At 36.9% G+C, this 26,229-nt stretch overlaps 1 protein-coding gene across 3 annotated transcripts in view; it reads left to right on the forward strand.

Moving 5' to 3' along the window:
* The window catches only part of ENOX1 (ecto-NOX disulfide-thiol exchanger 1), a 310,832-nt gene extending 290,158 nt beyond the window's left edge, over positions 1 to 20,674 (forward strand). For 2 of the 3 annotated variants that reach the window (XM_074191720.1, XM_074191718.1), the window contains 2 exons: positions 4,881 to 4,966; positions 19,618 to 20,674. In XM_074191720.1, the coding sequence (XP_074047821.1) occupies positions 4,881 to 4,966; positions 19,618 to 19,749 (218 nt within the window). In that variant the 3' untranslated portion in view covers positions 19,750 to 20,674. The remainder of the gene's footprint in view (positions 1 to 4,880; positions 4,967 to 19,617) is intronic. The other variant, XM_074191717.1, reaches the window with a different exon arrangement.
* The last annotated feature ends 5,555 nt before the right edge of the window (positions 20,675 to 26,229 follow it).

The raw sequence follows: 26,229 nt of genomic DNA on the forward strand, positions 1-26,229 counted from the left end.
AGCACAGTTCCTGATTTGAAGAAGGTACTTTGTAAATGCTTATTCCATTCATTTACTCATTTAACCTTTGTCTGCTTCAATTTGCCTCATCTCTAAAATGAAGATAATAATAACAACTGTCTTACTGTCTTCCAGGATTGTTGAGAGGATAAAATCAGATTATATACATATATGTACGTGTATGTATATGGCGGTGGTGACAGTTATTTTTTGTTGTTCAGCCATTTTTTTAGTCATGTCCTACTCTTTGTGACCCCATTTGCAATTTTCTCGACAAGGATAATGGAGTTTGTCGTTTCATTCTCCAGTTCATTTTACAGATGAGGAAATTGAGGCAGAGTTAAATGACTTGCTCAGGATCACAAAACTAGTAAGTGTCTGAGGCCAAATTTAAACTCAGTTCTTCCTGACTCTAGGCTCAGTGCTTTATCTACTGTGCCAACAAGTTGTCATTATTATTTATTACTCACAAATCCTCAGTTACTTCTTTCTTGTAGAAAGAGGTTTGCCTAGGCAGAAAATCAGACTTGTCAGATTTACTTATAACTAGTTCATAGAAACAAGTCCTTTGCTTTGAGTATGTAAGTGCGTTCCCATTGTGTATCTTACACATAAAACTTAGAAGATCGAAGTCACTCTTATTTTTCTCTGATGTCAAGTTGGAATCACATGTTTTTTTTGCCTATTTCAATTACTCTCCATCTTCTGTTATTTATTGTAAGTGTGGGAGCAGCCACAGAACCATAATTCTAGAGTTAGAAGGGATCTAAGAGGACATCTAGGTCAATCCTATAATTTTATGAAGGAGAATATTCATTGCCTCCCTAATGAAAATGGAAGGAGTATTTCTAGTGCCTCATTGTGGAATGGAGGTCACCTTGGCTTCTCAAAGATTATAGTATATGAATACAGTTTAGTTCCTAACAAACTAGAACGAATGAGTTTGGGCTTGGTAATGGACTATTATTGATCTGTTGTCCAAGCACCAGCCTAGTCAAGTCCAAAGAGATTCACATTCATATTGGCATCATGGTGATCATTCTTTTGGGCTACATCATTCAACTCCCTAAGACCAGCTTCTAACTCTTAGAGGGACTGAGCTCTACATTGGGAGCAAGGAAGAAGCATATACAATAATGAAACTGAGCATCCTTAAGCATTTAGGTGGGAAATGAGTATTCAGTAGGGAAAACTTGGCCCACAAGATTCATTTTGGTTTTGGAATGACTGGGAGCATTTCTCAATGCAGCAGTCTCCTTTTACATTCACCACTTATGGGGACAGCTTGACATACAAAGGGATGAGTTTTTAAACAGGTCGGTTTTGAGTAGATTTTTATGTTCGATAATTCTGCATTCACGACCTCGTTAGGTCAGTCTGACATAGAATAGAGAAATACAATGCCAAAAACTCTTGAGTTTTTGAGTGTCTGTTCATTTCACAGTATAGGTCACATGCTGGATTTGGCAGGTCTTGGAGGTGTGTGGGATGTAATGGCTCAATACTTTTGATTCCATCCCAGATCCTAGGAGTTCTATGAAACTGGACACTTCTGGACATTGTTAAAATGGAGAATGAACCAGAACTTATGCTGATAAATATCTGGCTCTAACCTAGTTTAGGTTAATAGCTCTGGGAAAATGGTCACACTTGACAGCTGGTTCTTTATCACTTTATTATCTCCTGCTTGTTATAAAAAAACTTAGGGATTTTAAATCAGAGAACTTTCTTTAGATGGGGAAGGGACTCACAGAACATCTTGTCCCACCTCTCCATCTTATAGAAAAAGAAACAGAAGCTCAGGGAATTCAAATGGCTTGCTATCATGCTGCTGTCCTAATAACCAGGACCGTGCCAAACATTGCTAGTCATAATTTTAAACTTGCACATAGATAGAATCAGTAATGTCCATAGAGCTTTCAGAGTTCATAAATCCATCCTCTCTCAGTGTCTGAGCTGATAAATGTTCTCTAATTCCTTACTGACGGATCATCTTGTTTAACCATCAGCCATTCTGCTATCTGCCAGTTTCTCAAGACTCTCTTTGCCCAGTTGCCTGAGCTCTGTTCATCCTAATTCCTCCTATACTGCACTATTCTCTATCTGGGCTACTTCCTCCCCACCCCCTGACCATATTGTAAATGCTAAGGTGAAGGGGTACCCAATTGGTAAGAAATGGTAATAAAGAATATGTCAGGAAATTTCACTAGTCACATAAGTAGCATGTGAGAAGGAAGGAGAAGAGGGAGGGAGGGAAGAAGGAAGGGAGGAAAGAAGGAAAAATGGAAGAGGTGGAGGAATGGGGAGAAGAAAGGAAGACAGGAGGGAAACAGGAAAGAAGGAAAGAGGGAAGGAAAGAAAGGACACAAGGAAGAAGAGAGAGAAGACAGACAGGGAGGGAAAAGAGAAAAAGGAAAGAAGGGAAGAAAGGAAGGAAAAGAGAGAATGAAGGAATTATTAAATGGAAATAAAGTAGAGTTTGGGGTGGGAAATGGCCTTTTAGGGTGACATGGGGGGTTGTGTTATAAACAGAGATTACATCAATTACTTTTTAAAGGTATTTAATCACCTTTGCAACATTAAACCCTAAACTAATCCTCTCTCTCTATAGTCTCTCCCGAATTGATTCATGATATGAGTCTACCCTCCAGCAATACAGATTGCAATCTATCCATGCCTGCTATGAGCTATGAGCTCTTTTTTAAAGCCTCCCACAAGGTTTTTTTTTTGGGGGGGGGGGGAACAGATTACCCAATATTCCAGGGACTTACCTTTTTATTATTTTTTCTTAACATTGTAAGGATACCCACCTGTTGTTTATTGCTTTCCATTTGACTTACCCATCTTTTCAGCTTGTAGATTTCTCTGATGACATCTTTTACAATAGTGAGGGTTTTTTTTGTAATTTCTTTTTGCTCTCCTTAATGGCAAGGTCTTTTTATGTAACCCCTGTCCATAGCCCAATACTTGGTATAATATACTCACTTGAAAAATGCTCTGTCCATTCCAACAACTATGAATTAAATACTTCCTCTTTACAAACCAATCAATCAACAAGCATTTATTAAGTATTTACTCTGTGCCGGACACTGTAAAGTATTGTGCTGGGTACTGACCATACAAAAATAAAAAATAAAAAACAGTCTTTGCCTCCAGGGCATTCCACTGAGTTCATTTTTTTTTTACTTAATGATATTTCATCAAGACATTTTCATATAATGGTATGGTACCCACAATTGACACTTCTTTAATTGCATTTTGTCAATATTGCAAAGTTTGCTAAGTTCAGGGAGTAGGGTAGTATTTTTCTGGGGTTTTTTATAATGGATATAGGACTCTTTTCAAGCAACAATTTCACAACTAGAAGAGGCCTGATATACTATCTACTCTAACCCCCTCATCTTTAGGAAAAAAATAAGTCTTTTGTGTGAATTGGGAGAAAATATCTTTTTGACCAGCTTTTTTGAAAATCTTTTAAGTGTTAAGAATGAATGAACAATTTAAATTTTGTTTCCAGTTGGTAAACGTCCTTTCCAGTCAGTCAATCAATGAATGGAATTATGAAGTCCTAGGAGTCTAGGAAAGGCACCATAAGAAATATAAATATTTATTTAGGCAGAGAAATCACATTATCCACCATGGGCCCACACTCATCATGACCCTGCTTCCAAGAGTCTGACCTTCCCTAGTCCAGTCACTCAAGACTCAGTTGTACTAAATTCTTCGGCAGTTCAGTTCCCAGCATAAGGTTATATTAGGCCTTTTCCCTAAAATCTTTACCTAAAGAAGATATTAAAGAAAGAGGGAAAACTATCCACAATGTCTAACTCACATAAATCTGGACTAACTCATCTCCTTTACAGAGCAAGCCATTTCAAGTAGGGTTTGTTCCACTCAACTGTATTTCATCTCACAACAAGATCTATGGTTCCAACCTTTGCTTGGTTCATAAGGACCTGACTCTTAGGTAATAGAAAGATAATTCATTATTAAATCCACTTAAACACAGCTGGAGAATGTTCATTTGAATATGACTTTATGACAGTTAACCACAGAGAGAGTCCCTGGAGATGAACCTTCCTTATTTTCACTCTTTTACTTTGGGAGAAAAAGAGTGAGAAGGGTGGGGAGGGATTGCTTTTCATAGCAATGCTAAAACCAACATCCTGCTTTTCATCTGTCAAAACAATGCTGACAGTTGATTTTCATGATGGAAAAAGCTCTCGATTTATCATCTGATTTCAACTAAATCATTTATTCCCCTAGACCTTTTAAAATGTTCTTATAAATTACAGTGAGGAGAGACAGAGTCGGGCTCCCTTTAAACAACAACCACCAACCAACAAAAGTCACTGGGCTAAGAAGAATTTGGGTTTCCTTCAGCAACAGTTAGGAATAATATGAATTAAATACTTTTTTTGTAACTAGCAACTATAATTATTAGGAAATTTTGGAGGTCTGTGATTTGTGACACAGCTGCATGAATGAGCCCCTTTCCCACTGCAGCATCCATTGAGGGAGAGAAGCACCATAATTCTATTCTTTCAATAACTACAATTTTATATTGGTAAATCAAGCATAAAATTGGTAGTTGAAATGCTTCCAGGAGTCTTTGTTTAGAAATACCTTTATTCATCAATATATTATCTTGGTCACTAGCTTTCTAACTGCTATCTTCCTACAAATAAGAGATTCTGTTTACTGTGTTACCATTACTGTATTCAAAATGTGTTGTTATCTAGTGTTTGTTGAGCACAGTTAGAAATAACAGGGCTATAACTCAGTCTGACAAAATGGTCACAGGTTGATAGAGTTGATATTGCCTGGCTGAGACTGGTTGTACCTTTAATAATTTCAGAAATTTGTTTTTTTCAATGCAGGTATCATATCAACATTTCTTCATGTCCATCCTTTTGGAGCCAATATAGAATATCTTTGGTCATACATGCAGCAGCTGGATTCTAAGGTACATGGTTTTTTATCTAAAGGGCTTTCATTGCTAAATGCAAGATATTGTGATTGTTGGTGGCAGGTGGACTCTGCATGAAGTCCCATTAGGGACATAATAGAGAAATGGGACTTGTATGCTTCCCTCATTCCCAAATTCTTTGGCAGACAGGCTGCCTTTTTTCACTTGCCTTTGTCTTTGTGGTAGAACAAACTGTTATCTGAAATGACAATGACTTTAAGCAGATGCTAAATTACTTGGGAAAACTTGTGGGGAATGTAAAATGTAAGGTTAGTCATGTAAGTCTCAAAAACAAAAGAGAAATCAGTCAAAGGCTTCCCTTAGGCTATTAACCTTGAACCATACTTGCTGACCTTTCAGCTACAGGATTTCTGTTGACTTCTAAAAAGAACCTGATATGTTGAAAGAAACATTTACGGTCATTTAAAGCTACTAGAAGCATTATATGGATTTTAAGAAAATAATTTAGATCCTAAATATTTTATGTACAGTTGGCCAAGTTAAAAAATATATACCTACTTCCTCTACTCCAATTCTTTGATCTTATAAACAGGGTTTGATTTCTTTCTTCATCCATTTTGATCCAGGTTAATGCAAATAGGATTTTCTGTTATCTTCCAAGTTACCCAAAAAGATACTCTCCAGATCTAAGAGAACAGTTAGTGGCCCTTTTCTTGTTTTATTTATATAATTAGAATCTTCCCCCCCTCTTACCCCTTTTTCACGGTGTCATTCTTGCTTCCTTGAAGCCCTTGATTTTACTTTCTCTTGCATGAGATTCCTATAGGCAGAGTGAAGAAGGATGCTTAGGGAGTTGACAGTGCTATAGAGGAAGAACTATTGGTCCTAAATTATTGCCCTAAGAAGTCCTGATAATAGCCAGAAGGCCATAGAAGCAAGTCTAATTGATGACTAAAGAGTAGATAGAATTCAAAGATCCACCTTTGCCCTATTTCAGATCACACAGCTAAGAAGTTTTGAAATGGAGAATTCTCTAGTCCTGTTTATATATAGGACTCATGGTACATTGTGATCCAGACAGAACATATGATCATTTATGAAATATAGAGAACTATGGACATTTGAATAGGAAGAAGAGTAATTAATTGGAAGAGAAATAAATCACAAGTGTGGTTGAGAGACTCTCAAGAACAAAGGAGAAGCCAATTGTAGCCCTCCAACTGTGAATACAAATTGAAAGTAGAAGGAAAATCCTTAAGAAAGCTTCTATAAGACACCATCTCTTAGATACTTGGGTCCATAGGAAAAAATCCCAAACTCAGAAGTTCCCAGCCTGAAACACACTGAAAAATCTTTCTCAAATCCAAGTACTTTCAGTGAAGTATTAACTAATGTCATATTTGGGTCCTGTTTTTAAAAGAACTCATCTAATGTTTTAAAGACATTAGAATCCCTGCATGTGTTATATCTTATAGAGGACACAATCTAGAACTTTTTGCCATTGTTGACAGTAAAGAGTTTTCTTCAACATTCTAAATCCCTGACATTTTTTTTCTCCTGACTGGGGATGTTATGGAATGGGGTAAGGGAAGATGAATGACCCATCTACCTTAAAGGACCTGATGGATTGGAAATATCCTACTTGCCTTGAAATGAGGACACCTGAGTTCTAAATCCAGGCCTATTCTGGGACCCTGGACAAGTTTGTTTCTTTTACTAGGTCTCAGTTTTCTTAACTATAAATTAAGGAGTAAATAATTCATGAGGTCCTTCCTAACAACCAAAATTCAAATAAACACTTGAATTATGTTTCCTATGCTGGAGGCCAAATGATGCCAACAAAGCCAATCATAATGCTAGGTCTCAAAAAAAAATTTCAAAATTGGAAACCCAATTTTGTTTTTCAGTCTGTTCAAAACTATCTCTCCTGACTTTGCCATTCTCAATTTGGAGTACTCCAGATAGACCTTCATCTAAGTAATTTATAAAAAAAAGGGGAAAAAAGAGTTAAAAGATCTGAGCTAAGGTGAAATCCTTAGGTGAATTCTCAGAGTTCTCAAAAAAATTAGAGTAGACAAAAAAATTATTGGATTGAACAAGCATGAAGGTGCAATACATAACTGTAAAAATTCATTTCCTTTAGTTTCAGTAAAGTATTTAGAACTCCTATTTTTTTCCATTTGTTGATCCAGTTCTTAGTACTGTGTCCTTCAGTGGGGCATCAGTTGACTTGACTTTGTATCATATTCCCTAAGCCGTTCTTTTCTTTCTGTTCTGGAGGTAAGAGTAAAGAGAAGCTTCTATTAAAGGAAAGCTTTTAGCAACAAGTGCTATTAACCAAAGAATCCATTTTTCCAAGAACTTCAGGGACCTTTTTATATCATTGGTTGAGGTTAATATTTACAGATATCACAGCAAGTAGAGTACAGGACTTTGAGTTAGGAGGACCCCCTGAATTTATTACCTTTGTGACAATGGGCAAGTCATTACATCTCCAGCCTCTGTTTCTTCATCTGTAAAATGGGGGGATTGGACCCTGTGACCTTCAAGCTTCCTTTTAATTCTACATCCTATGATCATTTCATTTTTTTCTCAGCAAATAGTTGAAATAATGGTTTTCACTTATATTAATGGTAAGAGTGGTAAGGAATCTTCCTTCTCCATTTTTAATGCTGTTCAGGAAGTTTGTCTCCCTCACAGACAAGAGGTTGTGCAGTATTATCCTTCAACCTCTGGAGAAAATAAATTCATTTTGAACCTTAGAAACTTGGTCTTGGAGCTCTGTCCTCTGCCCCTGAAACAGGACTCTGGGGCTCTGAACATATTCAGATCCTGATCGCAGTCTAGGCCCCCCCCCACCTCAGCCCCGTAGCAGAGGGGGGGCACATATGATCATTCACAGACCAGGAGGGAGGACAGAACCTCACACACTGAGACCCTTGTGGGAGTGTCCCAAAAGCTCAGGAAGCACCCCAAAAACAGGCTTAGGCTGGGAAAATGAGCAAGCAGAGGAAAAAAGAGGAACACCATTGAAAAATACATTATCTATGATCCCAAGAAGGTTCAATATACTCAGTCTGAAGATGAGGAAACACAAGCTCCTGCATCTAAAGACTCCAAGAAAAACAGAAATTGGGCTCAGGCTATCCAAAAAAGACTTTGAAAATCAAATGAGGGAGTTGGAAGAAAAACTGAAAAGAAAGGAGAGAGATGCAGGAAAAACATGAAAATGAAGTCAGTAGCCTAGTCAAGGAAATCCAAAAAAATGCTGAAGAAAATAGCATGCTAAAAACCAGCTTAGGTCAAATGGATAAAACATTTCAAAAAGTTATTGAGGAGAAGAATGCTTTAAAAAGCAAAATTGGCCAGATGGAAAAAGAGATGAGAAAACTCTCTGAGGAAAACAAATCCTTCAGACAAAGAATAGAACTCAGGGAGATTGATGAATTTACAAGAAATTAGGACTCATTACTTCAAAACCAAAAAAAAAATGAAAAAATTAGAAGAAAATATGAAACATCTCATTGAAAAAACAACTAATATGGAAAACAGATTTAGGAAAGATAATTTAAAAATTATTGGAATACCTGAAAGTCACGATCAGGAAAAGAGCCTTGACATCATTTTCAAAGAATTACTACAGGAAGATTGCCCTGAGATCCTGGAAGCAGAGGGCAAAAATAGAAATGGAGGAATCCACTGATCCCCCCCAAGAAAGAGATCCCCCAAAACCAACCCCTAGGAATATTATAGCCAAGTTCCAGAACTCCCAAGTCAAAGAGCAAATATTACAAGCAGCCAGAAGGACACAATTCAAATATCTTGAAGCTGCAGTCAGGATCACACAGGACTTAGCAGCAACTACATTAAAAGCTCGTAGGGCTTGGAATATAACATACCAGAAGGCAAAAGAGCTTGGAATGCAACTGAGAATCAACTACCCAGCAAGGCTGAATGTCCTCTTCCAGGGAAAAAGATGGACTTTCAATGAACCAGGGGAATTTCAAATGTTCCTGTTGGAATGGCCAGAGCTGAACAGAAGGTTTGATCTTCAGATACAGGACTCAGGTGAAGCATACAGATTGGAGGAGAAGGGGAAAATATGAGGGACTTAATGATGATGAACTGCATGTATTCCTGCATAGAAAAATGACACTGATAATACTCATATGAACCCTTTCAGTTAATAGAGCAGGTAGAAGGAGCTTTTATAGTTGAAGCACAGGAGAAAACTGAATTTGAGGATAAAATATGGTGTAAAAATGGAGTCAATAGAAAAAATGGAAATGTAATGGGAGAAAGAAAAAAGAGAGGGGGAATAGGCCAAGATATTTCATATAATAAGATTTTTCTTTATTACAATGATATGGAAGGGGGGAAGACAAGGGGGAATCAGGGAATCTTTGCTCTCATCAGAGGTGGCTAGGAGAGGAAACAGCATATATACTCAATAGGGTATAGACATGTGGACTAAGAAGGAGAGGGGGGATGGGGGAAGGGAGGGGGATGTGAGTGATGGAGGAGAGGATGGACTATGGGGGGAGAGTGGTCAGATATAACACATTTTCTTTTTTACTTCTTGCAAGGGGCTGGGATTGGATGGCCTATCCAGGACCATAGGGCCAGGTGGATGCTGGGCCTAAGGGGTGGTATGGGGGCTCAGGGCCTCTTGGCCCCAGAGCTGGGGATCTGTCTGCTGCACCACTCAGCTACCCTACAGCAGAGTCAGAGTGAAAGGAGAGAGAAAATATAGCACATAGTAGTGGAGAAATAGGAAAGGAGGGAGTTGCGATCAGCAATGGTGGAAAAATATGGAAGTAACTTTTGTGATGGACTTATCATAAAGAATGTGATTCACCTGTGACAGAGTTGTTGGTGTTGAAACAAAGACTGAAGCACATTATTTATTATTATTATTATTATTATTATTATTATTATTATTATTATTATTTGGGGGTACAGGGCAAATGGGGCTGGGTGGCCTGCCTGGGGCCACATAGCAGGGTGATCATTGGGTGTCTGAAGCCGGATTTGGACCAGGGTGCTCCTGGCTCAAGGGCTAATGCTCTGTCTGCCACCCAGCCACAACTACTATTATTACTATTTTATTTTATTTTATTTTGGGTCTTTTTTCTTTTTTTGGTTTTTGCAGGGCAGTGGGGTTGGGGTGGCATGCATATCACACGGCTGAGTGATTGTTGGGTGTATGGGGCTGGATATGGGCTCAGGTGCTCCTGGCTCCAGGGCTGGTGCTCCGTCCATTGTGCCACCTGGCCATACCTACAGTTATTACTATTATTTTTTAATTTTAATTTTTTCTCTCCCCTTTACTTTATCACTCAAGCAAGTCTATATTTTTTGGGGGGAGGGGGTATTTTGTTTACTCTTAAACGAGAATATTTTATTAATGTATAAAAAACATTATTTGTAAAAACAAAATGTGCATACCCTTTGATCCATCATACCACTCCTCGATCTATACCCTGAAGAGATGATGAAAAAGGGTAAAATATCACTTGTACAAAAATATTCATAGCAGCCCTGTTTGTGGTGGCAAAGAATTGGAAATCAAGTAAATGTCCTTCAATTGGGGAATGGCTTAGCAAACTGTGGTTTATGTATGTCATGGAACACTATTGTTCTATTAGAAACCAGGAGGGATGGGAATTCAGGGAAGCCTGGAGGGATTTGCATGAACTGATGCTGAGTGAGATGAGTAGAACCAGAAGAACACTGTACACCCTAACAGCAACATGGGGGGTGATGATCAACCTTGATGGACTCGCTCATTCCATCAGTGTAACAATCAGGGACATTTTGGACTGTCTGCAGTGGAGAATACCATCCATATCCAGAGAAAGAACTGCAGAGTTTGAACAAAGACCAAGGACTATTACCTTAAATTTAGAAGAAAAAAAAACCCTGATATCTTATTGTCTGATCTTGTTATCTCTTATACTTTATGTTTCTTCCTTAAGGATATCATTTCTCTCTCATCACACTCAATTTGGATCAATGTTTACCATGGAAACAATGTAAAGACTGACAAACTGCCTTTTGTGGGAGTTGGGGGAGGGAAGTAAGAGTAGGGGAAAAATTGCAAAACTCAAAATAAATAAAATCTTTAATTAATAAAAAACTTGGTCTCCAGTAAAAAGGTTAGGTTAAATGACTTGTCCATGGTAATGTAGCAGTCTAAGATAACTGAGGAAATGATAACAGAGCTCCCAGGTGCCCTCACTGAATCTGTTACCGGACTAAAGATGAACTGTAACCCAAGTTAATCTCCAAATGCCATTTCTAAGCATTGCCAGGGATCTTTGAAAAAAATGCAGAAAATAGACAAGATGCCACAAGAATAGAAATCAGCAAATGACCTGATTTTCAAAAAAAAAGGAGAAAAAAAGATGAATGATCATTGACATAACTTTGCTTCCTAGGAAAATTCTGGAATATATTGTTTAAAATGTGATTTATGAGCCCTTAGGGAAATAGTCATCACTAAAAACAAAATAAGCTAGATTTAAAACAGATAAGACCAGACTACTATTAGTAACTTTTATGACAGGTCAGAATAGAGTAGACGAAGTAAACACTTGAATTTCAGTATTTGCCAAAATCCTGCATTAACAAATTAGATATAAACTTCATAAATTTTGTGAGCAAATTGGAGGAATAATGGCTAAATGGTAATATACACAGTTAAATTTATAACTGGATAATGACCAAACAAGAAATATTGTGATTGATAGACTGAAGACAGTCTGGAAGGAGGCCTCTCACCTAAGGATTTCTCCTCAGCTTGGGTCTTTGTACCCTTCTTAATAAATTACTTAGACAAGAGTCTCTGTTCTCCATTTGAGAATGACACGGAGTTGGCAGGATTAGGTTTGGATAGATTGGATGACAGAATTCGGTTTCAAAAATTTCCAAGATGATAAAATTTGAGAGGGATAAATATAAAATATAAATATAATAGAAAACTATGAAATAATGTTATAAATATAACATTATTTTATTATATAAAAAGTATTAAGTAATACAGAAAATCAATAAAATAGGGAGAAATAAAAATCTCTCTACTTTCAAAAATATCAACTGGCCAAATGCTGGATTAGTGAGCTAACAAGCCATCTTCATACTGCCCTGCTCAAAGAGCATCTAGGGTACTTGGCATGTTTAGGTCTGGTACCACAATTTAGGAAGGGCATTAATAATCAGGAACACATCCACCTAAGCACATTGGATATGAGGACCAATATTCAATTTGGCTATGACTTTGCTTAAGTAACTTAAATCGCTGAGTCTTATTTTCCTCACATATAAAAGGAAGGAACCATAGTAGATTATCTCAGAGGTCTCTATCTCTGAATCTATGGCCTTATGGGTCTGCATTTTGCCTAGGGGAAAATGGGGGGAAGAGAAAAACGAGAGGATGATGGTAGGGAAAGAGAAATGGGAGACAGACAGATGAAGAGCGTGAGAATATGAGAGAGAGAGAGAGAGAGAGAGAGAGAGAGAGAGAAGAAGAAGAAGGAGGAGGAGGAGGAGGAGGAGGAGGAGGAGGAAAGAGGTAACAGTATAACAATAAAACAGTCCTCAAAAACTAGGCCGCTTTCAGAAGGCACTAAAATCCCTTCATTTTTCCTTCAAGTGGTTCTTATGATAAAATGAATAGTGTCCTTAGCTTATTGTTCTAGTTTTCTAGTTTACCTCTGCCCCTTAATTAGCCACTTAAATTATCTGAGTTTCAATCTCTCTCTCTCTATCTGTAAAATGGAAGTGATACCTGTAGTACCTCCTCACAGAGTTATTTCTTATTCAGTCTTTTGCAAGTGTCTGATTCTTCCAGACCCCAATTGTTCTTTTCTTGAAAAAGATACTGGAGAGACAACTAAGTGGAATAGTGGATAGAGCAACAACCCACGTCTCAGGAGAACCTGAGTTCAAATCTGGTCAAAGACATTTAATAATTACCTGGTTGTATGACCTTGAGCAAGTCACTTAACCCCATTGCCTTGCAAAAACCAAAAAAAATTTTAAAAAATTGAATTCAATAAACATCTTTTTTTTTAAAAAAAAAAAAAAGAAAAGGTACTGGAGTTTTTTATCATTTCATTTTATAGATGAGAAAACTGAAGCAGAGTTAAATGACTTGCCTAGAGACACACAGCTAGTGTTAGAGGTCAAATTTGAACTCAGAAAGATGAGTCTTCTTGACTTCAAGCCCAGCACTTTATCCACTATAGATAGTCTTGTAAATGCAGGTTTTGTGGGACTCAAATGAGATGATGGATGTAAAACACTTGATAAAGCTTAAAATGCTATATAAATGCCAATAATCATTATCATCATCGTCATTAATCTTCAGTCTTGTGATGATTTCCTTCTCTGATCCTTTCGAGCAATATTTACAGAGCAATAAGGGATAGGCTGGTAAATATTTAACAGTCAGACTCAGTGTATAATATTAACGTTTTCTTAAGTCTGGAAGATCAACAAAACAATAAAGCCAGCCCTGATTTGTACACCATTGCTAATGTCTGAGGTGTAAATGCTATCACTGAAAATGTAACAGTGGTTCTGCAACAGCCAGTTGTTAACTGGCTCCACTCTACCTTTGTATTGAAGTATCGGTTATTAAGTAAGTTAGGTTATAGTGAATGTTGTAGGAAGAATAGAATTGCAGACCATATCTTTCAAGTACCTTATTCCTGAGGAGTTTCTGTAATTCTGTGGTTCCATACCTTTCCTAAGAGATTCAATTGGATGATTTCATCTTATCTCAGATTGGCACTTAAATTTTGGAAGACAAGCAGGAAATGGTGCCCTTTAGGCAGGAAAAGTCTAAATTTTTTCCCCAATGAACAAGCTATGGTGTGAGTATAGACCCCAAAACATACCTTCACAAGCGAAAAGATCCTGACAAATATTTTGATGTTATAATTTTGGTTATATTTCAATAAACCATAATAATTTACAAAACGCAATCCAGGCAGCAACTTTGGCAGGTGGTAGTGCAGATTTTATTTTTCCTTTTTTTACACATGAGGAAACTAAGGCTCAAATGGCATTTCTTTCATTATCCCAAAGCTAGTAAGTTATGGAGCCAGGATTTTAATCTAGATCTTCCAATAAGTGAAAAATGCTTCCAAGTACCTCATATTACTTTTTCTTCTTTATGGTGTGATTCAGTAAAGGCAAAGGACTGACCACCATCCTTTAAGAATCTGAAAATGCTTACAAAAGACATCCTAATTCTTGTTCAATCCATTTGAGGGTTTCTTGGCAAAACCACTATAATGATTTGTCATTTCCTTCTCCAGCTCATTTTAGCAAACAGGCAAAGAGGGTTAAGTGACTTGGTCAAAGTCACTCAGTCACTAGTAAGTTTCTGAAGTCAGATTTGAATTCAGACAGTAGATAGATTATTTCTTTCATCCTCAGATGGAGCCCTCTGTTCCTGTACTAGTCAAGACCCCATGAAATCATTCCTAAATGGATCAATTCTCATATTCTGAGAGCTCCCTTACCAGGAGAGCTGCTCAAATTTGGCCAAGGGTGTATAAAGTTGATTGATGGAGCTGTCACAGGTTGTCTTTATTACAATGGAATAATTGTTCTGGGATACTTATTTACTCGTTTAGAAACATTTAGCATGTATCAAAAAGAAGAAATATGGTGTCACTGAGATAGACTTTGCCTTGGGACCAAGAAAACTAAATTGAAGCCCTATCTCTAAAAGATACTAACTTTGTAACTCTAAGGAACTCATTTGAGTCCTCCAAGTGAGCTCTAGATCCTAGGTGTAGCTGACTGAATGTGACCCCACAACATGTCTAAGGGCAGCCCCCAACCAGATTAAAATAGTTCCTGATATGTTAGTAAAAAGAAATAAAAATTAAATATATAAACCTATGTGGTTTTCCCACTATTCTAGACATCTCTCTAAGTCTGGCTGCAGAAAAAGTGCTCCACTCTATTGAAAGAGGGAGTTTCCTCATCTTGAGAATGATAGGGCTCAACAAAATCAATAATGGGGAATAGCTAGGTGGCACAGTAAATTGAGCTCTGGGTCTGTAAACAAATTTGGGCTCAGAAATTTACTGATTGGGTAACCCTGGACAAGTCATTGTTTGCTTCAGTTTTCTCATCTGGAAAATGAGTTGGAGAAGGAAATGGCAAAGCACTCTGGTATCCAAATAAAGTCAAAATAAATCCAAATGAAGTCAAAAAGAACTAGATATGACTGAAGAACAACAGCAACATCTATGAAATCTTGGAGGCAGTACAAGTCTTTCTCTTTGTATGAACTACTTTCAAAGGACTCTGTGATGGATACTTTGGGGGCCTACAAAAAGAAATAATCCCCTTATGTCAAGTTATTTATAATCAAGTAGGTGAGATAAGATCTGTATGCAAATATTTCTTATTTAAAATTGTATTTATAATAAGGAGCAACAGGGCATAGTAGAAAGATCTGAAAGGTTATAGTAGTGATACTTTTACTACTGATTTCATAGGGCTGTTAAAAGCATTTTGTTAACCATATACATCAATGTGTGCATATATTTATATATGTACATGTAATGGTTTTGTGGTTTGGGTTTGGGGATTTTGTTTGACAGAGCATCTGGGTGGCACAGGGGAATAGATCAACGGGCCTGGAGGCAGGAATACCTGAGTTCAGATCCAGCCTCAGATACTTCCTGACCCTGGGCAAGTCACTTAATCCCGTTTGCCTCAGTTTCCTCATCTGTAAAATGAGCTGAATTGTGTATGTATGTATATAAATGCATGTGTATATAGAGATTGGACATGCATATATGCATTAACATGTATGTATAACCTGTAGTATATTATGCATGTGTGTTTATGACGCAGCTATTCTGTATGTGTATGTGTGTGTTATTTGATAATAAATAAAATTGGAAATAAAATAGCAGCCTGGCAAAGTGAATTGAGAGATGGCCTTGAATTTAGGGAAATTTTGTATTCTCAGACCTAGCAGGACAAATGGAAAATGGCTTTTAAAAATGCTTGCTAAATTGAACTGAATTTAGTGCTAAATTGTGCTATATTATATAGACTTTTAGTACAATAAAAATTAGAGTGGGGAAAACATTCATGATTACATTAGCGATAGAACCAAGGATTTGGTGCATGCCTTAGAAATAACCTTTTTTCCTTGAATCATTCCCATTTTTTTCTGGTACTTTAAGGATTATAATGTATTTTCCTTTTAACAGCAATATGAGATAGAGAGTGCAAGTATTTGGTGGTGGTGCTGGTGGTGGTTATTGTTGCTAACAGGTATCCATCAATGTAGGCAGCTTCTAAGAGCTGACAATTTTAGAGTTACTTAAATTTGCGAAGCACTTCATCATATTATCTCATTTGATTTGATCCTCACAACTGCTCTATGAGGCATATACTATTATTTTATAATGAGAAAACAGACTGAGAGATGTTAATTAACTTGCCAAGGGTCATACAGCTCTCTCCTGGGCAGGATTAGAACTCAGGTCTTCCTGGCTAATCAACACTATCATAATGCTGCCTTCTGGTTAGGGGAAATACTTCTATCAATGCATGTTGGTATCTGTTTTGAAAATTTTAAGTCTTAGAGAATAATCTGGAGTTCTGAAGTGGCTTGTCCATGTATGTATTAAAGTCATAACTTGAATGTAACTTCCTAACCCCATCCATGGTCTCAGTCTCTCTCTCTCTCTCTCTCTCTCTCTCTCTCTCTCTGCTAGGCCAAGTGGCTATTTTTATCCCCATTTCACAGCAGAGAAGTATTTCATTTGTGGTCAGAGGGAGTCAAACACAAGCCTTCTGACTCCCAAATCCATTGTTTACCCACCATGAACATATATACACATTCTCCCTCTTCAGCTAACAGTCCCAGAACTGGCCAGGGCAAAATTTGATTTCCACAAGAGGCAATTCTATCCTTGGACATGGCTTTTCCCGTTTGCAGGTCTGGACACAACTCAGGTTTTTGCCTTACAGGACCTAAAGCAAAGGGGGAAGAGGAGGGGGCCCTCAGTTCCGCCCCCCCCCTTCTGCCTGAGTGACCTGGGGAGATCAGCCAGATAAGCTAGAAAATAAAATTGATTTATGTCTGCTCATGTCAATTTGTACACGTACCCAGAGGCCCTGGGCAAGCAGGGTTGGGGGGGGGGAAGGGGAGGGTTCACTCAATAAATCAAAAAATAAACCAAGCAGATCTTGTAAAATACATCTGTGGTGTTTTGCCACATAAGCTCAGGAAAGTAGCAGGCATCTCAGTTACTGACACTCACGTCCTTTGGCCTGAGCCCATGCCCAGCATTTTGTTTAAAATTATAACAGATAAATTGAACCCAATACAACAATGCTTCGTCATTGGGAATTTTACAGTTAAAGATGATGAAAGGGAAAAAAAATCACTGAGAGCATCAGGATCGACTCAAGTAAATCTACCAACATCTTAGAGAAATACCAACTAGGTCATAGTATGATTAAAAACTTGTTTATGACAGAAATCTTCTCCTCTATCCCAAATGCAGAACTTTATAGGCAAATGAGATTATAGATACACATGTATCATCTACTTGAATCAAATGTTTCCACCAAGTTTCATTTGCTTCATCTGTGACATCCTCCTCCTAAAATCCCTAAGAGGACTGCATACCATGGATTATAGATGAGGGAGATGAGACTAAATGAACAAACTGCAAGATCAGTTTCCTCAAGGGTCCCCCATGTTGTCTAGGCTGGGTTCTTTTATGTCAAATGTTGCTATTCCCAGAGACTCAAGTGACCTTGAGTTGGATGGCAAATGATTGATGTGGCATAAAGGGGAAAAGCATTAGGAAGAGCTACACTGGTCGAAGAAAGAAGCTCAGATTGTAGGGTAAGAAGTTTGAGTGGGGGATGACATGATCAGATACTTGTTTTAGGAAATTCACTTTAGTGGAGATTGGATTGGAATACTTGAGGTAAGCAGACCCACCATTAGGTTATTGCAATATTCTATCTGTGAGGTGAGAAGAGCCTACACTACACAGAGTAGTGGCAGGACCAAAGAAGAGGAGGTTTATAGGAGAGATATTGCAGAGGTAAAATCCACAGGCTGTGGCAACAGCTTGGCTATGGGGAGTGAGAGATAGTGAAGAATCCAGGATGACTCTTAGGTTGTGAGTCTGAGGGACTAGGAGGGCAGTGTTACCCTCCATAATAGGAGAGGTAGAAGGGAGAGTGGGAAGACCAAGAGGGAAAGATGATGAATTCTATGAAAATGTCCTGTCATTATATGGGATGTCTTGTTCAAGAAATAGTAAGGAGATCAGTATTGTGGAAGAGAGTTAGATGTGAGAAGACAGGAAAAGATAGGAAGAGATCAAATTATAAAGGACTTTTATATTTGATTTTGGAGGTAATAGGGAGCCACTGGAATTTATTGAATTGAGGGGAAGGGAAGTCACATGTTCAGTCCTGTGCTGTAGCAACTGAATGAAAAGTAGAGTGAGGAGACAGTCTCTTTCAGTTCTAGTGTGAGGTGATGAACTAAGAACAAGCTAGCAGCCTCACATCTCCTAAAATTTTATCTTCAATTGCCTTGCCCTCTAATTTGCCCAGTCAAATTAACTGGCAACAGCTGTCTCTACAGAATAACATATTGGAAGGAATGCATGCCATAGAGTGGAAAGAGCATTTCCTTTGGCACCCAAAGTACATGGATGCAAATCCCTCCTTTGATACTATCAATGTGACCTTGGGCAAATCACTTAGCTTCCATAGCTATGAAATGAAATAGCTATATTAGATAATCATGCTTTCCTCTCCTCCTTGATCTTTGAATTACATGTTGCTGTTCAAAAATATTTATAGCAGCTCTTTTAGTAGTGGCAAAAAATTGAAAATTGAGGGGGATGACAGAAAAACTTATGGTATATAAATGTAATGGACTGAAAAACTTATGGTATATGAAAGTTATGTACTACTATTGTTCTCAAAGAAACCATGAATGTTCACCCTAGAGAAGCTTGGAAAGAATTACAATAACTGATGCTAAGTGAAGGGAGCAGAATGGAAAGAACATTGTTCACATTAACAACATTGTGAATTGATCTACTATGATCTTCTCAGCAGTTCAAAGATCTAGGGTAATCCTAGGAGACCTGTCATGGACAAAGCTATCCACACCCAGGGGAAGGAAAAAACACACAGAATTTGAATGAACACTGTATCCACTTTTTTAAAATTTCTCTTAAATTTTTTTTCTTTCCTACCCCATGGTTTTCTTTCTGTCCCCTTAGTCCAAATTCCTCATACAGAAAATGACTAATATGTGAACACACTAAGCACAAATATACATGTACAACTTTTACCAGACTGTTTGCCACTGAGGGGAGGAGGATGAGAAGGGACAGTGGAAGAAAATTGTGTAACTTATAAATACACAAGTGGATGAATGTTGAAAAACTTCCATAACATGTAAATGGAAAAATAAAATATCATTTAAAAAAAGAAATAAGAAAAAAAAAGAATTACATCTTGCTTTTGAGTGATGACATGAGAGTCTTCCATTCACATGCTGTTTGTCTCCTTGGAAAATATATCCCCAACTCATCACTTGACTTCCTTCCATATTCGTGAGGAATCCATTTGCTCTTATGATTTTTCTTCTTTTCTCCTAGATATCGGCAAATGAAATTGAAATGCTTTTGATGAGGCTGCCACGCATGTTTAAGCAGGAGTTCACAGGCGTTGGAGCAACACTGGAAAAAAGGTGGAAGTTTTGTGCCTTTGAAGGAATTAAAACCACCTGACTGTGAACAGCCAACGCCCTCTTCTTGAGAAGCAACCATTGTACCACGTGGGCAGGGCAAGGAAATCTGAGCTGAGTGAGACCTTTGGAGTTAGCACAGGTGTTACATTCGCAGAGCCATCAAGGCCTATTTTAAGTTCCATCCGTGGTGTTCTCTTGTGAGTGGAAATGTAATTGTGCACCAGTTCCTTAAAAATAAATTTTTTTTTAAAAAAAGTTTCATACTGTGACAGAACTGTTTCCTATGAAAACCAAACAATGACACCACATTTATAAGGATGGTGAGGTTTTCAAATCTACAACATCTGAGCAAATAAACATTGAAGGGAGACATGGACTGACCGTGATTGTTGCTACCCAGAAATGTAGATGTAATGTATAGCTGAGCTCATTAAATGATAATTCCCTGGAAGTCTATCTTTCTGTTTTAGTATATAAGTAATTTTACAGTGAGGAAAAAAAAATCATACCAAAAGAAAACTTGAATATGTGTCCTAATAGTTCATGTATTTTGTAAATTAAGTTATATGCTATTCCAGGGACTTTTGCCTTATTCAAAGAGGCCTAAAAACATGATTGGACTCCTCAAGAATGCTCTATCAAGAATATTATTTTTCTAAGGTAACAATTCTCCATCATGAGTTCTTTTAACATGGATTGCTTAACAGTTTTCATAAACATTGTAAATAGAGGGGGGAAAAACAGTGACCCTGTCTTGTACTTGGTATGTTACATTCAGGTTTATGCATCAAAAATAAATATTCAGTTGCTTTCCTGTTACAGATTTTATAGCAAAGATATTAATTTTTTTCAATAAATATGACTTCTACCATATTGGTTTTACAAGCAATCCCTCTGATGTTTCTTAGTTTTTCCTGTTTGAAAATGTACTATGTCATTTGGTCAGCCCCACCCCTGATCCTAGCATCTTCCCTTTTTATACATTATCACTGTACTAAAGGATATAGCATTGGCTCAAATTAGAGAAAATTACATTGTTTTTGGAGTGGAAATTGCCAAGATGGAAGATTATGCATTTGTTAAATAGAGCAGATATTGTTTTAAAATATCTAGACAAAGCAGCCAGATTTAAACAACATAAATTTCACATTTGTTCAGTGGTCTGTCAGATCGTTACAATGCAACCAATTAGTCACTCATATTAACTCACAGATAATCCTTTTATGCATCACTTTGGATAAGGGATTAAAGAATTCACACTTGGCCCAGCAATTAACATTTGAAAGCAAAATACTCATCCATCAATTCAACAATATTCAACAAATTTATGTGGAGCCAGTATGTAAAGTACCAAATGGTGTACAAAGAGTAACACATTCCTGTCCTCAAGGAACTTCAGTCAACTATTGAAGGCATAAAACTATGATAAATTCCTAACAAAAGATAAAATGTGAAAATTCAATAAAATATCTACGAATTAAATGCTTCAAGACTTAGGTTAGAAGGAGGTCATATTGTGGACAAAGGGAAAGATCATAGGACTTTAATTCACCACTGCTTAGCATATTTGCCAATTGGGTGAACTTATGTTCATCACTTAACCCACTCCAAGCCTCAGTTTCCTTGTCTTTAAAATTGGCGGGGGGGGGTAATAGTTAAAATGCCTATCTCATGGGAAGTTGTTGTGAAGTTCAAATTAAATTATGTGGATAAAGAACTTCTAAAGGTGTATAATGTATATACAAAGTACCATCTATTATTCCTCAGGGATGACTTTAGGGAAGATTTCTTTAAGGAGATAATATTGGAATTGAGACTTGGAAGATGTTTAGAAATTGGACAGATTGACTGAAATGTGAGGAAGTTTTATTCCCAACAGAAGGAGCACCAGGAGCAAAAGCAGATGATGAATAAGTCAGTTTGGCCACCATGAACTGAACAAACATTTGGATGTGGAGACAGGAGATAGTTTAAAGCCAAATCATGAAAAGTCTTGAATGCCAATTTATCTATTTGAATCTTTCACCTCCCCAATTTTCCTCACTTACCTGTATCAGAGCAGTGAATAAGTATAGTCTTAAAGGAGTTAACCTCAAAAATATCATTTTTAAAAATAAGCTTAACTATGAATATCTTTCCAAACACCAAACAGATGTGATGCCTTTCTAAAGTACTAAAATCAACATTTGTTTGAGTTCACCCTGATTACTGAACTCTGGAATGCTAACTATTCACTGGTTACAAATTTGTCCTTTAAAAACTTATAAAAACTGACGGTTCTGTCCACTACTACTGTGCATAAAGTTAGGAGGGAGGAAGTATTTATTGAAAGCCAACTAGTCCCAATCTCACAACGACCCTGGGAAGTAAGTTGCTATTATTTTACAGTTGAAAAAATAGGCAGCCGGAAGTCAAATGACTTGCCCAAGGTCAAAAAGCTAGTAAATATTTGAGGATAGATTTGAAGTCAGGTCATCCTTTCCAGTGCAATAACCACTATACCAGCTGGCTGTCTAGGCTAAGGATAAGAAAAGGAGAAGCATTACAGGACATTATAAAACCAAATAATCCTAAACTATGTTTTTCTAGTGGTAAAAAGAAAAGCAAGTAATCAATGATGGCCTCATTTCATTAAATGACTACCCATATAGCTAAATATAAAGTAGCTTCTAGAATGGCTCTGTTTACTAAAGGGGTAACCTTCTGCCCCTTGTTGATAAGGCTTATGTTGATGAAACTGAATGTAAAGGAGCAATTCATATAAAGGGAATTAAATTAATTACCCAAAAAAGGAGGACCCTTTTGATTCATGTCTTCACAAATGAGTAAGGCATTGTCTTAGTTACCCGAGGAAGGAATAAAATGAACTGGATAGAATATCTGAATTGACCACTACATGATGGTCATCTTGATCCACCAGCTTACCAACCTCATAAATTACTTTCTCTTTGATCATGGACTAAGGGCAAGGGATATTGGAGAAGCTTGTTAGGGATATCAGTTCCCCATCATGCATGAGCTAACAGGGAAGTTTCAAAAATTATAGGTCTTTCTCTTCAGTGTTCCTAGACCTTGTTTCTTCTCCAGGATTGACCATGCTGGCTTCTGTTTCACTATCTAATCCAGGCTGCCAAGCACAAGATATAGTGTTCAGAGCACCATTGGACAAGAGGTCTGACATGATTCCTCAGGCAATGACCATCACCATTCTCTCCCAACAGTCTGAAAGGCAAGGTCACAAGTGAAACAGTCATAAGAAAAGAACACAGAAGTAGAAGGTGAATATCATGAGATTTCTGAACTAGATACTGGATGAAATGGGGAGAAGTAATGACTATTCTCATATTGAGCCAAAAACCTGTCTGCTTCTAATTTACACTCATTCATCCTAGTTCTACCCTCTGAAGTCATACAGAATTATTATTTTTTATTTTATTTTTATTTTTTTTAGGGTTTTTTTGCAAGGCAAATGGTGTTAAGTGGCTTGCCCAAGGCCACACAGCTAGGTAATTATTAAGTGTCTGAGACTAGATTTGAACCCAGGTACTCCTGACTCCAAGGCCAGTGCTTTATCCACTACCACACCTAGCCGCCCCCAGTCATGCAGAATTAAAGGCAACTATTGTTTTCCTCCAACCATCTCTTTAGCTTAACTATTCACATTTCTTCTACCCCACACATTTATTTCATGCTGCCAATACCCTGTCTGCTTTCCTGGACACCCAATACCTTAGCAATATTTACACTTCTATGATTCTATCATTTACACTGATCATAATTCATGCAAAATTTTTCATACTATGTGATCTATCACCTATACATCTCCATAAATCCTCTTGAGAGAAGCATTCCCTATATGCCTACCCCATTCCTATTATTTTATTCAAAAGCATTTATATTACACAGAGATGAGGATTTAGAGTAAGGATACACAGGTATAAAACCATTGACATATATTTCTTCATCTCCAAAATAGTTTCAATATAATTTTTCATATAATTTCCAATATGTTTTTGCCTTCTCTGTTGGGTCTGCCTTCAGATTGAAGTCAGCAAGCATCAATTCATATAAATACACAAACATACATAAATATATATATATATATATATACATATATATGTATATATATATATATATGAAATGGCTTGGATGAAGGATCTTTTCATGGAACATTTTTCCTTTCTTCATCCACTGCAATAAATATTGGTGCTTAATCTACAATCATGTTCATACTTTCACAATGAAATCAACACCAAGAGTTTGTGTCTTTTCCTTCTTTCTTGAGAACCCAAAACAATTTTGTTTAACTAATTCTCTTTGTCTGATTTTCTAGTTTTATTTACAGTGAGAATATTAATACAGTTGTCCAATTTCTCCCATTATACAGCAGCATATCAGTCATTGGATAAAATTCTCCAAGTATGAAAAGTTAAACTTGTATTTGTAGCTAGTGTCATTCTTAAATTCTTAACACTTTTTAACTCCCTTTTCCATTATATTTTCATCTTTGCTGGAGAAGTGATAAATTTGAGGATAATTTTGTATTATCTGTTCCATAAGTAACCATGGCCAAAAGATAAATCCCCTGAATGTTATTAATCTTCTGATGGTAAACCTCTCCCTGTTTAGCATGGATTATCCTCAGGGACCAGAAAGGGTGTTGGCAGGCTCAGATTCAAAACCTTTTTAGCCTGGTAGAACTTGCCAGTGCATTTCATTCTAAAATGTGAAGCTCCAGCCCTGAACACTGTCACTTGGATATCTTTGAAAGAGCTCTGGTTTGTGATGAGAGAAGAATTCTGAGTTTGTTCTTGGTTACCTGAGTATCCTTGTCACTTCATCTGTTTGAGTCTCAATTGCCCCAGCCATTCCATCTCTAAACCTATGATAAATACTATATTCCAACTATGACTCTTCTTGAAAATACTTTTCTATTATTACAGTACATGATGGCATCAATGATATTGTATGGCAGTCCACAATGTTTGAGCAGAAGTCTTTTTCACATATATTGTTTTCTCACCAAATCTTATCCAACATTGCTAATAATTAGCATTTATATGGCATTTTAAGATTTGTAAATATTTCCTCATTTTATCTACCTAACAAACCTGGCAGGTAAATACTATTATTTTGACCATTTTATTGATGAGGACACTGATTTGGACAAAAATTAAGTGACTTAGCCGGAATCACTCAACTAGGAAGTGTCTGAGACAAGCTTGAACTTAGGTCTTCTGGAGTTCAGGACCAATGTCTATAGAACTTCAAATTTTATCCTCACAATAACCCTGGGACTTAAGTGCTATTATATATATACAATTTTACAGATGAGGAATCTAAGATATAGAGAAGTTGTGTGATTTGCCTAATGTCACCTAATTAGTAAGCATCTGAAGCCTAATTAGAACTCATCTCTTCCTGAATCCAGAATCAGACTCTATTCATTGTACTACCCAATTGCCCCAGGACATATGTGTGAAGTTGCATATATTCAAAAGCCAAATTTGAAACAATAGGCATAAATATTAATATTCACTTCAGCTCATTGTTCCAGTTTGTATGTGTGTGTGTATATATATATATTTCTCTGTTTATATATACAAATATATATATGTGTGTGTGTAAATACACAATCATGGGTATGTGTGTGTGTATATATATATATATATGTATATATATATATATATATATGTATATATATATATATATATATACATATATATATATATATAAAATCCAATTCTACCGTTCAGTTGATTAGGTATTACTCTCAATTTTACTCAGAATTTTGAAAAATATGCTATATGTTTGCATCCAAATCTTGATAAAAACAGGCTAAGGATAAACCCTAAATCTCTGATTAATAATAGCCTTCCTTGAACCAACTGGTTCCTGTATTTTTATGTGTCCGTGGAACTGCTTCTTCCTCAAGAGATCCTATCTTCTCAGGCAAGGCTTCTTCAACTTTTTTATATCATGAAAGTCTTTGGACCCCTTCTCAAAAGAATAGTGACAAATAAAATCACATCCATGAGATTTCTAAAAAAATCATTATTATTGAAATAATTATCAAAATGTCCAAAAGTTCCAAGTTCATAGGCTCCCAGAAATCTCTCCTTCTATCCCATCTTAAAAAACCCTGCTCATGGGAAAAAAGTCTCACATGTATTGCATATCTCTAACAATCTGGAGTTTCTTCACTTGCATTCATAGTTTCTTTTCCTATTATTTATCATTCATGTCACATTTGTTCCCTCACCAATCTCTTTATCTTGGTTCTGATTCCTCTCAGGCATCTGAATCTTTTTCTTTCTTATTGAATATTTCTTCCACCCTAAGTACTTTTCATCCTTTCTAGTGAACTGGTTGTCAACTAGAGGGTTGCTCAATTCTTTTCACCTTCTCCCCAAAATAATCCAATTAATTTACATGTAATAGACACATTGCATCTGATCTCTGATGGGTATACAATACATTATCTCTAAAGATCTCATGATCTTTAGAGATCTTTATAGAC

Source organism: Macrotis lagotis, chromosome 6 (assembly GCF_037893015.1).
Source record: "Macrotis lagotis isolate mMagLag1 chromosome 6, bilby.v1.9.chrom.fasta, whole genome shotgun sequence".
Classification (NCBI taxonomy): domain Eukaryota; kingdom Metazoa; phylum Chordata; class Mammalia; order Peramelemorphia; family Peramelidae; genus Macrotis; species Macrotis lagotis.